The sequence below is a fragment of the Spermophilus citellus genome (assembly GCF_964194105.1).
Source record: "Spermophilus citellus genome assembly, chromosome: 18".
Taxonomy (NCBI): Eukaryota; Metazoa; Chordata; class Mammalia; order Rodentia; family Sciuridae; genus Spermophilus; species Spermophilus citellus.
The window spans coordinates 12832255-12845544 of record NC_138200.1 but is presented as its reverse complement, the minus strand read 5'-3'; the positions used below and the strand labels follow the sequence as shown (position 1 = coordinate 12845544).

The 13290-nt window shown below is 56.7% G+C and overlaps 1 protein-coding gene across 1 annotated transcript; it reads left to right on the top strand.

Annotated features, from left to right (window-relative positions):
- Positions 1-465: 465 nt before the first annotated feature.
- LOC308637393 (cell adhesion molecule CEACAM4-like) lies at positions 466-7580 on the top strand (the record flags this gene model as incomplete). The annotated part of the gene is made up of 8 exons (XM_081273697.1): positions 466-529; positions 1391-1750; positions 4345-4611; positions 5249-5369; positions 6302-6354; positions 6695-6726; positions 7216-7257; positions 7515-7580. The coding sequence occupies 8 exons, from the start codon at positions 466-468 to the stop codon at positions 7578-7580; spliced, it is 1005 nt and encodes a 334-aa protein (XP_081129823.1).
- Positions 7581-13290: the final 5710 nt, after the last annotated feature.

The following is a 13290-nucleotide window of genomic DNA, read 5'->3' as shown; positions in this document are numbered from 1 at the left end:
TAGAAACTGGGGCTCTCTGTCCCCTTCCTATTGGGAGGAAACCCACCTTCCTAGAGCATTTGAGAACATGGGGAAGAAAGAGGGCTAACCTGGGATTCTATACCATAAAGGGGAATATGCCCAGGGGTGGGGGGACTCCAGGGGTTCTCTCTGTGGTGCTGAAAACCCTGAGGCCAGGACACAGCTGAGGCCAGTGCTGGGTGAGCCACTTCTCTCAGGGGACAGCGTCCCCACCTGCCTTGCTCCTCAGGATGTGGCATGCAATAGTGAAACCCAACAAGGAAAGCGGAAGGGACAGGAGGCAGGACTGAGAGGGAGGGGACAGAGAGGTTCCTCAACAGAGACTCCGCTCCCAGCCCTGTGACCCAGGAAAGTGCTCCTGCCCTGGGAGGAGGCTGAGCTCAGAGAGGAGCAGGGCAGCAGTGAAGCTCCTTCCACAGAGGGGGACAGAGCCCAGCAGGGACCATGCAGCCCCCCTCAGCCTGTCCCTGCAGAGGGGGCATCCCCTGGCAGGGGGTCCTGCTGGCAGGTAAGAGGGGACAGTTCCCTGAATGAGGGTGGGAGGTGGGAGCAAAGTCCTGCTGGTGTCCCACTGGAGACGACACGACCCTCACAGGGGACACAGGGCTTCACTGGGAACCTGATGGGAACAGAACACAGAAGACAGACAGAAGCTCACCAACAGGAAACTCTCAGTGACTTGGAGCTGATGAATGGGGACGGAAAGCTCAGGGGTTCTCTTTTCCATGTTACTCACCAGGGGCCATTATATTTTGAAAATCAGTGTTAACAGCTCTGTCAGAGCCACTCTCCAAATAGAAAGAGCAGTGGACATTGTCTGCAGCCACCAGCCTCAGACATTGGCACACAGACACCTGGACCCTCAGGCAGGACCCTGCTTCACTCATCCAGAGGAGGCTGAGCCTGGTTCAGGCCCTGGGCTACAACAAGGGTCAGACTAGTCTCTGCCTCCTGGAGCTTCCTCTCTAGAGGGCAGGAAGCCAGGCCAGCAGGGAGATCTGCAGGTGAGGACTGTGCTGTGTAGATCTAGGAGGGCAGAGAGCAGGGAAATGTCCACAGGGAAGACCTGGGGTCTGTAAGGAGGTGGTCAGGGGAGGCGGGTGCCCAGGTGCCCTGGGTGTGGGCAGGGATCTGAGGGCACTGAGGGGCCAGCCTTGCAGACACCTGGGGAAAGGTGTTCCTAAGACAGGATGACAGGTACAGGGGGTTCTGAAGGAATGTAGATCAATCTGCTGACCTTGACCCAGGGACTCATACACCATATACCCCAAGGTTGAGGAGTGAGGACTCCTGCTGAGGACCTGGGCCCCATCTTTCCACCCCATATAAAGGGCCCAGTATTGATGGATTTCTCTCTCTTCCCTCCTAGACTCACTGTTAACCTTCTGGAACCTGCACGCCACTGCCCCACTCACTATTGAACCAGTGCCTTTTGATGCTGCTGAAGGGACAGACGTTCTTCTACTTGTCCATGATGTGTTGAAGAACGCTGTAGGATATACCTGGTACAGAGGGCAAATAACAGGCCGCAGCCATCTGATTGTATCCTACTCGAATATCACACACTCAGTTATCCCAGGGCCTGCCTTCAGTGGTCGAGAGACAATATACCCCAATGGATCACTGCTGTTCATGAATGTGACAAAGGAGGACACAGGATTCTACACCCTACGAACCACAGCTGACAATTTTGATACTGAAGCAGCAACTGGAGAGTTCCGTGTACACAGTGAGTGACGCTCCACGTTTTCTGGGTTTTGGGAGGGGTTAACTCCACTACACACACAAGACCCTGAGACCTCCTACCTCCTGCCTACCTCCTCCTTTGCATTATGTCCCCACAGTTGAGTTGGAGCATTTAGTGCAGGACACACGCAGGGCAGACAGACTTCAGAAGATCCGAGTCCTCTGCCTGAATCCACTGGCAGAGAGCAGGGTGGTCTGGTGGGAGACTCGGCCCAGGCAGAGCAGTCTCAGCCCAGCCCCTGTGTCCTTCCCAGGAGCATGGCCCTGAAAAACCCTGCAGGACTGAGTCAGACCTCGCCTGACGGCCAAGGGATCCTCAGAGAGAAGGTCAGCCCAGGAAGTTCTTGCCCCAGACCTCCTTCCCAGGCTCCTGGCTCCAGGTGACCCTGAGGACGTGTGGCCAGGGTTGGAGTTTGGCTTCCTGTTGAGGGCCGCTGGGGAGCAATGATTTACTGGCCACCTGATCTGGTAGCTCCTGGAGGTGGTCACCAGCCAGGGCACAGTCCCAGGAGCCACATCTGGGCAAGGGCACCTGGGCATCTCCTTCTCCCAGGAGTAGGTGTGGCGATCACAGAGGGACAGGTGCCTCAGGCCAATCAGGTGCCCTGATGGACTTCTATGAGGCTCCACAGGAAGGTCCATGTCCCCAAGGGGAGGAACAGAGGAAAGAGATGCTCCTGGAGCTCCTGTTCTCCCGGGACCAGCCCAGGGCGCTCTGACTGGGAGGCAGATCAGAGTAGGGGCTGTTTCTTTAGGCAGCTCCTCCAAACCCAGGTCAGGTTACTGTGAGGATTTCAAGGTTAATTCATAGACAACATGGTGAACCAGACACCACTTCCCAGGTATCCAATAAAGGGAAACTGAGGCATGGGGAACACAGTTCCTGAATTAGGCCTCACAGACCATAGGCGGCAGGTCAGTGGTGCATGTCACTGTGCAGCCAGAGCCCTGTGCTCTGCATGCTGAGGGCCTATTAGGCATCTGTGGACCAGAGACCAGTCATTGGTCAGGGCACTGGCAGCCTGGAGGGGACACTCTGGTCTGGGAGTGAGAGAAAATGAAGGATAATCAATTTTTACTTTACAACCAGACACCCTCCCTCAACAGGGTGCCCAGGCCTCCCCCTCACACAGCTGTCCAGGACCAGAGTGTCAATCCTGCGTTAACTGAGAAATCCTTTACATGTGAATCCAGCCATCTAAGCCATCAGGACTGGGCTGGGCGTCCCCACTCCCTAGTGGTCACTGAACTGCTCTACTCCAGGCAAATCCCACCTGGGTCCAAGGTGGACAGGCTGATAGTCCCTCCTTCCCCAACATACATGACAGAGGTTCCAGAAATCACAAACCAAACTTTTATAGAGTCACTGCTGTGGTGTGAATGTGCCCCCAAAAGCATGTAGTGGGAACTAAACTCCCGGGGATCTGAGGCCTCAGGAAAGGAAGTAGGTCCCTGTGAAAGGAAAAAGGCTGCTATCACAGAAGGGGACCAGGTCCTGATAGGTGGCTTTATGATAAAGGGTGAGTATGCCCCTTCTGCTTCTTCTCTCGCGTGGGCTCTCTCTTGTCCAAAGAAGGTGCACAGAACAGGGTAGAGGAGAGCTTGGCTGTGGAGTCGCTAATCAAGACCTCCAGAGGCCAAGCTAGAAGCAGGTCTGACTTTATTGCACAGTACCATGTATATATACTCAGGCAGGAGCTAAGCAGATTACAGGCAGCCACCAATGCAATTTCTGGCCAACTGTCCCTGCAGTGACCCATCGAGGAGTGGGCTGTGAAGCAAGCGCAGGGACTGAAACATGCAGCCTCATGCCCAGGGCTGTGCCTACGGGGTAAGCGGTTTGCTGCTCACATGCCTAGCACCGGGGAGTGGGTTACCACTCAGATGCCCTGAATGTATGCCATATATGCAGTACTCCATGCACCTGTCCCCACGTCCTCTCTCACATGCTCTCTCACCATGGGACGCCCCCTGCTGTTAAGATGCAGCAAGCAGCCCTAGATCTTGAACTTCCCCAGCTCCATAACAGTGAGCAGGAGATCTCTCTTCTTTACACACCACCTGTCTCAGGTGCTCTGTTAGAGCAGCACACAATGCACCAGGACCAGCACAGAAGTTCTGGAAGATAAGACACAAGAGTCCACGGGAAAACCCACTTGATAATGAGGTGGCTGGACCTGGGGCCTGAGAAGAGGTTTCCCATCTGGACCCCAGAGAGATATCAAGGGACCAGTCTGGGGTCTCCCTGAGGTCATCTAGGGTCAGAGGGATGTTCAGCAAGTTCCTATTTTAAGATGAGGACCGTGAGGAGGTTGCTGTGTAGTCCAAGGTCAACGTATTGCACTATATTTTGTAGTTTCCCAGAACAGACTTGAACCATTTCAGACCCAAGATCATAACAAGGGCATCTTATTTCTGGGTCCTCAACCACTGTCCATGGCCTCAACCATCCAGCTCATCCTCTGGACCCCTCACCCACATCCTGATGGCCCTGAGAACAGGCAGACGTCTCTGAGGACAGACAGGATCCCAGGCCTCAGACCCGCCGTCAGTCAGCCCCCTGATGCTCTTCCACAGGGCTTGTGGCCCAGCCCTCCCTCAGAGCCACCAACACAGAACCACACTCTGTGGCCATGACCTGCCTCTCAGGTGACCCTGGAATCTCCATCACGTGGATCCTCAATAGCCAGACTCTGCAGCTCACAGACAGGATGCAGCTGTCCCCGGACCACAGGACCCTCAGCATAGACCCCGTCAGACAGGAGGATGCTGGGGAGTATCAGTGTGCGGCCTCCAACCCCGCCAGTTCCACCAGGAGTGACCGCTACAGACTGGCTGTGATCTGTGAGTGGCCCCCGTCCCACCCAGTGCTTCCCTCACATATTTCACTGCAAAGGGCCATCATATGGCACCAGCCAGGAGCATGGGGTAGATGCCAGAGCTTGGAGAGAATGTGGTTGACTACCCAGAAATTAGGTGCCTTGATGTCACCTTGGTTCTGATCTGACCCGAGGCTAGGCCTGGGCTAGACAGTCTGTGAGGGCTGCCCGCTGACACTGTCCTGAGATGGGAAGGAAGAAAAGAGGAAGAGGGGGTGGGGTGGGGCTCAGTGGTAGAGCACTTGCCTGGCCTGTGTGAGAACCTGGGTTCAATTCTCAGCATCAAACAAACAAATGAATAAAATAAAGGTCCTTCAACATCTAAAAAATATACTAAAATAAAAGAGAAGAGGAAGAGAGTTAACAGGAGCATGAGCAGGATGTGGTCCAGCTCCATGTGGAGAGGGTCAGGCTAGAGCACATGCAGGTTTCAAAACAAAACGTGAAGAAATCGCCAGAAGCAGAGTCCGGAGGACATGGTGACGACATGACAAACTGCACTGGGACTTTGGTGCCATTTCCTTCCACCCTCTATGGCCCCCTGCAGGGCCCAGCTGGTTCCCCTGAAGACCTGACCTTCAGCCCTTTCTCTTCTCTTTCAGCAGAAGAGAGGACCCCAGGCCTCCCTGTGGGGGCCGTCGCTGGCATCGTGACTGGGGTCCTGGTCGGGGTGGCTCTGGTGGCTGCTCTGGGGTGTTTCGTGCTCCACACAAGAACTGGAAGGTACCCAGGCTTCCCCCACCTGATCCCACCCAGGTGACCCCAGGCCTGAGGGAGGAAGGCCCATCCTCAGACTCTGGACTGACTCCGACCTCCCCTCTTCCCGAGGACCCTCCCCTCTCACCCGCCCCCCCCCCCCCGTCCCTCACCAGCTGCTGGCCCTGGGCTGATTGCTCAACAGCTGCCTCCTCTGCACATTGGTCACCAGGACCTGTCCCCACAGCACTGGTGTCCCTCCCTAGACTAGTGTTCAACACGGCACCTCCTGCAGTATTTGCCCCCACACCAAGAGAGGGATGAAGCTATGTGTATGAGGCGTCCTGTTCCAGGTCACTCAGGGCAAGGGCTGGGGCCTGGAGAGGTAGGAGGGTCCACTCTGCACACCTCCTGTGTGACCCAAGGACCCTGATGTGTGAGGTGGGATCCCAGGGCCCAGCCAGATAGTGTGTCCTGGAAAGTTCTTTGCCTCCTGGCCACGTGGGTGGAGAGCACTAAAGGCCACTGTCACATTACGTCATCTCCTGGCCTGAGCGAGGGTCCTCCACAGCAGGATCACCACTGGGGGTCGGGGACTTTCAAGATGCACGTGGTTCCCAGACGTCTTGCCTACGTGGTGACCCTGCTTGTCCCCAGGGCTCTGGACCCTTCCACTCACTCAAACCCTCCTGCTCTAATTCTTCCTCAATCCTCAGTCCCTTTTCTGGGTCCCTCAGCCAACGTTCTCCTGGGTCTGCACCTGGGAGGGTCCTTCACCTTGGCCCAGGGCAGCGGTGTCTTCTTAAGGCCTTTCCTCTGCTCCCCTCCCCTGGGCCCCCTGGTACACAGACCTGATGGGGAGAGGAAGGTTTCACACCCTCCTTGGAAATGGGGTGCCCTCCTCATCCTCTATCTGACCCCAGTCCATGACCCTCATGAATAAGCCTGACCTTTCCTAGGGCCAGTGTCCAGCATGGCCTCAGAGACCACTGCACCCCAGCATCAAGACCCGGTAAGTGCCCCCTCAGACTGAGGGTGGCTGGGAGCCCCTAGGCCTGCCCCACAGTGTCCACCCTTGCCCACAACCACACGTCCAGGGTTGAATGTTTACACTGGGGATTCAAGGATCCCTGTCATCAAACACAACAGGGGACCCACCTGGCCAAGCCAGCCCAGACTTGTGGCATCTGGTCTCCTCAGGTTCCTTGGCTCCTTGGGCCACTGCAAGGGCTACAGGGTCTCTCCCAGGACATGCTGTCTCCCTGACACTCTGAAAGTTGAGGGCCCCTAACCCCTCCTGCAGCAGGGGCCCAGCCCTCCTCATGTCTGCTAACTCTTGTCTCTGTCCCCAGGCCAAGGTCCCTCTGACAGCTCCACCTCCCTGGTGAGTCCCCCAGCTATCTCTACACAGGGGACTAGCTCTGCAGGCTCAGGGGCACTGTCAACCCCCACACAGCACAGACACCCCCACTCATGCTGGACCAGGACAAGGTTAGCCTGGCCCTGGCCAGAGACTTGGCCACGCTCAGGGACAGATCCACCATCACTCTGTCCTCAGCCCAACATACTTCCTGCCATCTCAGGGGAGCCCTGGTGCAGAATGGGTGCTGGGAGCTTCTATCGGTGGCCCTGGGTTAATGATGGGGACCATAGTCAGGACAGAAACTGGGGTGTCTGTCCTGAAGTGGAGGCTGGTGCTCAGGACCCAGAGCTGTAACTCCTGAGAAGAAAGGGCTAAACAGACACAGGGAGTAAGCTCTGGCCTGTCAGAGACCAGAACCTTCCAGGCACCACCCAGCACCTGCTCCCTGGAGTCTCAGCCTTGATGATCCTCCCTTTGCTGACCCTGATTTCCAATCTCCCTTCTTGCCAGGCCCCACTCCCTGGCCACGGAGCTGCTGTCCCCATCTACCAGGTGAGTGTGGGTGATGACGCTTGCCCATAGTCCAGGGCGTACCCAAGAGATGCCCCTCCCCACACCTTCCTGATCTTGCCAGGAAACAGCAGCCAAAATGGGATCAGGGGGTGGTGAGCAGGGGAGGGGGGGGGCCTGGGAATAGGAGCCTCTGAGCCCAGACAGACACAGGGACAGAGCAGTCCCAGGTGGGCCAGGGCCTAGGAGTTCATGGTCCCCTGGTTCAGAAGGGTCAGAGCCTCTTTGTTCTTTTTCAGGAATTACTAAACCCTGACCTGGACATCTACTGCCAGGTCGACCACAAGGCTGATGTGGATTCTTAGTTTCCACCACACGATGCTCCATGTGGGCTGAGGGAGGGTCCTGCTAGACCCCAGATGCTGGGTGATGGGACAGAGGTGGAGCCTGACCCTACTGGACTCTGGAACCTAGAGGGGGAGGGGTCCCAGGGGATTCTAGAGACACAGGCTGCCCTGGGCTGTCAATGGCCAGAACCAGGCTGCCTGTGCCCAGGGGCAGGGGCTTCCAGGGAGAGGGAAGGGCCCCTATAGGTCACCTGGAAAGGTGCTGAATAAAGACCCCCTTCCCTCCTTCGCTCTTTTGGTTCTTGTGGGAATGTCTCTTGGCAGACACTCCCCTCAGGTTCCAGGTCAGCTCTCTCCTGTGTCACACAGGGGAATCATGGTCTCTAAGTTGTTCCCTCAGGGTTTCTCTTCCTGGGAGACAGGAGCTGGGAGGTGGAGCCAGGGCAAAGGTCAGGTCTGTTCACAGGGAAGGGGGAGGGTCCCAAGGCCCTGCAGCCAGCAGAGCACTCAGTGGCCCTCACGCTCCAGGGACCCAGGGTGGCTAGCTGTGGCCAAGATTTCTTCTCTGTCCAAAGGCCAGTACTCAGGACAGCTTCACCTCTGCTGGACAGAGACAGTAACTGTCAGAGTAATCAGGGGACAGGGCCATCCTCAGACTCAGGCCCTGAACAAGGGACTCAGGCCCTACCCGAGGCTCCAGCCCTGCCCTCCCATCACCTTCCACTCTGCCCTGCCTGGTCTCTCTGGGACCAGCTTCCTCTCCACACTTCAGCACCCAAGGCAGAGGCTCAGGGCTCCCCACATGGGGCTCTCCAGGCTCCATGGTGATGGGACAGAGGGTCTCCTCCTGACCAGGATGTGCTCTACAGCCTCCTCGATACACCTGGCCACTGCTCTGACTCCTTCCCTGAAGGCTGGGCAGGGGACATTCTCATGTAGGTTCATGTAGATCAGGCCTCTACACTCCTGGAAATTAGAGGTAAATTTCATAAAGATTAGGGGACACTCTGCTGATGCCTGAGAGTTGTCTGTCCTGAGATGAGAAGTAGGAAGTCATCCTCAGAGATTCCGCTGTGACTCAGCTCTAATGAGGCTTGTCCTGCGTGAACATAGCATCAGGTCACACACGATGACTTCTCTTTTCTTGGTTTCCTGGTGGAGCTGCCACAGACTGGCTCCCACACAGTGGCTCCAAACAGCAGATACCAAGGTTTCCTGAGCTGCATTCTTCTGGAGGCTCTAGCGGGTGTGCACAGCAACATAAGTCCCCTGAGACTCAGGCCACTGCTGCATCCTAAAAGCTCGTGGAACCCTTTCCCCCAGGTCCTGCCCTGGGAACCACAGCAGCTGGAGCTCCCCCTGAGCACCGCATCCTGCTCCCTGAGCCACACACAAGCCCCTGGGAAACTGTGTCAAACCAAGCCCTCCAGGAAGTGTCATGCTCAGGCAGAGTCATGTCAGGTCCCAGTCACCGCCCAGGTTGCCCAGTGGAAGAGTCACCTGTGCACTCAGGGGAGTCTCTCTGACATGGATGGGGTGGATTCCTCTTCACCTTCTGCATCTGAGCAGTCCCCAGGGTGCTCTGTACCCTGTCCCTGTGCCCAGTGTTTCTCCCTGGACACAGCCTCAGACCCTGACAGGGGCAGATGAGGGGCTGACTCTCCAGCAGTCCTTCCCATTTTCCCCAGGTCAACCTGCTCAGCCCCTGAGACCCTCCCTCTACAGGAGCCATGTGCTCTGAGCTGCTGAACACCTGCCCCCACACATGCCAGCTTCAGGTCAGTGACAACCACCAGCTCTGACATGCACCCAAGGCAGGTGTCTGAGCAGACTCACCAGGTGGGACACCTGAGGCTTCAGCATGCAGGAGCACCCTAGTCCCTCTCCTCCCTCCCTGAGGGCAGCAGGCCCCACAGGGTGTCTGTGAAAGCAGCCCTGGGTCCAAAACACAGCTTCAGGTCCCTCCTGACCCTCTACAGGGAGAGGCGCTGGGGCAGAAGCAGCCACTAGGAAATTTGACTGTCAAGGAAACACTCGCCCCATCCCTCCTCATACCTGTGAAAGGACAGACACATACAATACCGCTGGCCTCACCATATGGCCCAGAGGTCATTCCCAGGCAGCTGCAGCCAGAATAGCAATCTTCTTGCTGCTCTCTCCCTGTGACAGCAGGTGCTGCTTTTGCATTGTGGCTGGGGTCCTCTCCACCCCCCCCCCAGGGAACCCAAACCTGCCTGTGCCCCGTCTCAGCCACACTCCTCAGCCTCCTGCTCCCCTCCACCTCCCTGACCTGCACAGAGAGGGGACAGCCCTCCTAGCCCCTCCCTGCTCACTGTCAGCCTTGGGTGCTCATCAAGGGGTCTGTAGGAGTCACCTGTGCTCAGGTTGGACATTTGAGGGACCAGGCAGACAGGAGAAGCCTCCCACATGCCTTCGACTCTCAGGGAAAGTAAACAGAGAACAACTCCAACCAAAAGTCAGAGGCAAGAGCGTCCCATGGGTTCCTAACAGTGCACCATCCTGGTTGTGATCTTCTTCAAGAGACACCTCCCCTTGTCCTTCTTTTGAAACCTTAGGACAGTTGGCTCCCCCTGAGGCTACCCATCCTTGTTTGCAAAGTTCTCCCGACTCTGAGCAGGAGTCCTCAGGACAACCCCGTCCTCTCCCTAGACTCACCCTGCACTGGGTGTCAGGCACCCTGGGGACCCAAGGTGAACAGGACCTCTCATATAGCCTGTAGGTCAGAGCCACCTGAGCCCAGTGTCAGGGCCACTGTCACCATTTGGACCCTAGGCAGCATCCCTGCTACAGTCCCTCACAATGGCCATGGGTCTCCTCATGGCCTTCAGGGGCAACAATGGGCCTCACAGTCAAATTCAACCTTGGGATTCTTTGAGACAGGAGTGTGGCTTTGGCTGGAGATGGAGGGGGAGATGTCGCCTGATTTTCAGCTGGGCACCAATGGCCCTGTGGGCTCCACCTCCATGCCTGCTGTCCCTGATGGAGACAGGCTCTAGAGCACCTCCTGATCAGGGAGGAGACCCTCTGTCCCATCACCATGGAGCCTGGAAAGCCCCCTGTGGGGAGCCCTGAGCCTCTGTGCCTGGGAGAACCCTGCTTGGCCATGGGTCCCTTGTAGTCGCCTGCTACCTCCATCACTCATGGGGAAAAGCAGGGTGACCACAAGAGAACCATCCAGGCAGAGGACAGAGGCCACCCACAGAGGACATGTGCAGGCCTGAGCCACAGCTGCACCAACTAATGGAGAGAAAAGCTCTCCCCGATCTCTTTCCCCAAGAGCAGCAGAGCCCAGGGTCACTGACTCCCATTGCCAAACCTCTTTCTAGGACACAGGTCACCTGCCCTTGCACAACCAGGCCTGAAGTTCCCTCTGAGACACTTGGATATGGGATCTGAGCTAGGCTGGAGACACGTAAGATAGAGCGCAGGTCCCTATACCAGTCATACCTCAGTGGGACCAATTCTAGCCTCCAGAGCCAAGGTGTCCCTTTACTGCTGGGAGGAAAGCCACCTTCCCAGAGCTTTGAGAACAGGGGGAAGATGCAGGGCCAACCTGGGATTCTCCATCATAAAGGAAATATGCCCAGTTTTGTGGCACCTCAGGGGTTCCCTGTGTGGAGCTGAAAGCCCTGAGGCCAGGACACAGCTGAGGCCAGTGGTGAGGTGAGACCGTTCTCTCAGGGGACGGTGACAAAGCTCTGTTTACCATGCACAATGCCCTGAGTTCACTCCTCAGCTCTGGTGGAAACTGAAGGGAATAAATAAAAGCAAGTAGTGACAGGACAAGGGACCCTTAGGACAGAGGCATCCCAGTGTCCCCACCAAGGGGGTGACTGGTGAATGAGCAGGCAGCCCCTGCAGCTGAGCTCTCACTATGTCTCTCAGCCTCCCCCCACCCCAGCACCCAGGACTGACCACATCACCAGAGAAGGCCTGAGACAGAGAGCTCGGAGAGAAGTGGACACACGGAAGCCCTGGGCCCTGCTGCTTGCCTTCCAAGGACAAGTCCCTAGGTCATTGTCCAAGAGGGGGGGCCTCTGCCCAGCCTGGCTCTGTGGACAGGGTCTGTGTCCTCCTGCCCTGCCCAGCCCTGCCTCCCTGGGTCCTTCTCCAGGTGCCTCTAGACAAACCTGGTGTGGCTGTGCCCCTGTGAGGTGTGTGGAGAGGCTGAGTCTCTGGGGCAAGTGTCTCAGAGCCACGTCACAAACATCTCTGGTGTCCAGGATGGGAGAGGAGGGACAGAGCTCCAGCTGCTTTATGTGAGACAGGAGGTGCCAATCCTGGGTTCCCTAAGTGCTGCATGGGTCCTTCTGGAGGGAGTCAGGCCTGGTCACCTGGAGCAAGACCTGGGCCAGGCCCTCCTGTGTCAGCGCATCCTGGAGTCTGTGTCTGGGGAGGCCGATGCTCTGTTCCTGGGACACCAGGCCCCGAAGGGACACTTCCTGCCTGACCTTCAGGAGGCAGGCCCCTCAGGCCTCAGTTCTGTGTGCACAGAAAGGGTCTTTCCGCCCATAAATAAAGTGTGTCTTCACCCTGCTCAGACCCCTCCTCCTCCTAGTCTCAATCACTGGATGAATGTCACACATCAGTCACCTCAGAAGCAAGGAGGCCCATCTCCCCCTCCTCCTGTCTCACAGAGCTCTTCCAGATCTTTCTCTGAAAAGAATCACAGGACACTTGGGGGAGATTTTGGCCTGGCTACATGCAGGGTCATGTCTGCTGGACCATCCAGGGATTGCAGACGGTGGCTACTGCTGGGATATAGAGAACTGGGGGTGCTGGGGGGAACCACATGTGGCCAGGCATCGAGCTTCCTGCTGGGAGGACCGCAGAGCTCCAGACACAGTGGTGACCTGGGGGGATGGGCAGATTCCACTAATGAGACAACACCACTAGAGGACCCCTCCAAGCTGACCATGAGAGTCTGCCCCATCCTGCTTTCAGACCTGCCCTAGAGGGGGTTTGGCCCAGTCAGGTGAAGTCACACTGAGGGCCACATGCAGCCCACGGTTCTGACCTTGCCAGCCAGCAGGACAGCAGCCTCAGATTGTCCTCAGTGTAAATCACTAGGTCTATTTCCCCAAATCCCAGCACGTTTGCCCTCCTCGGGGCCTTTGCTGTCTCCCAGGGGATGTCAGGGCACCGGGATGCCACATGTTCCTCACAGATCCATCCTTTTCCCCCCTGATCCACGTCAGGAGCCATAAACACACAGGGGAGAGCAAACCCTCAGCACCTGGTGTCTGGCACCGGAACTTTCCAAGGCTGAGCGCCCACACCTCCTCCTGAAGACCTCACTTTCCTTCCCACAAAGGCACCCTCCCCTTGTATTTGAGGGAGACCCTAAGTGCACTCTCCAGCTTCACTTTATTTTAGTTGACTTTAAACAGCACTAGTTTTGGAGTCACACCCTGGAGCAAGACACTGTTAGCCTCCCACTAGCTCAGCTCTAGAGGACAATTATGACCAATGTGCTCTGGGGTTAAAACTGTTCTCCAGCAAAAGGTGGGGTTCTTTTTAAAATTGTTTTTGGCTTTTGCTCTTCTCCCTTGTTCTGATATTTTTTTGAGGGGTGCTTTCAGGATCCAACCTAGAGGTGCATAACCACTGAACCACATCCTCAGCCCTTTTTATTTTGAGGCAGGATCTCACTATATTTTTGGAGCCTTGCTAAATTGCTGAGGCTGGCCTCAAACCTAGGCTCCTC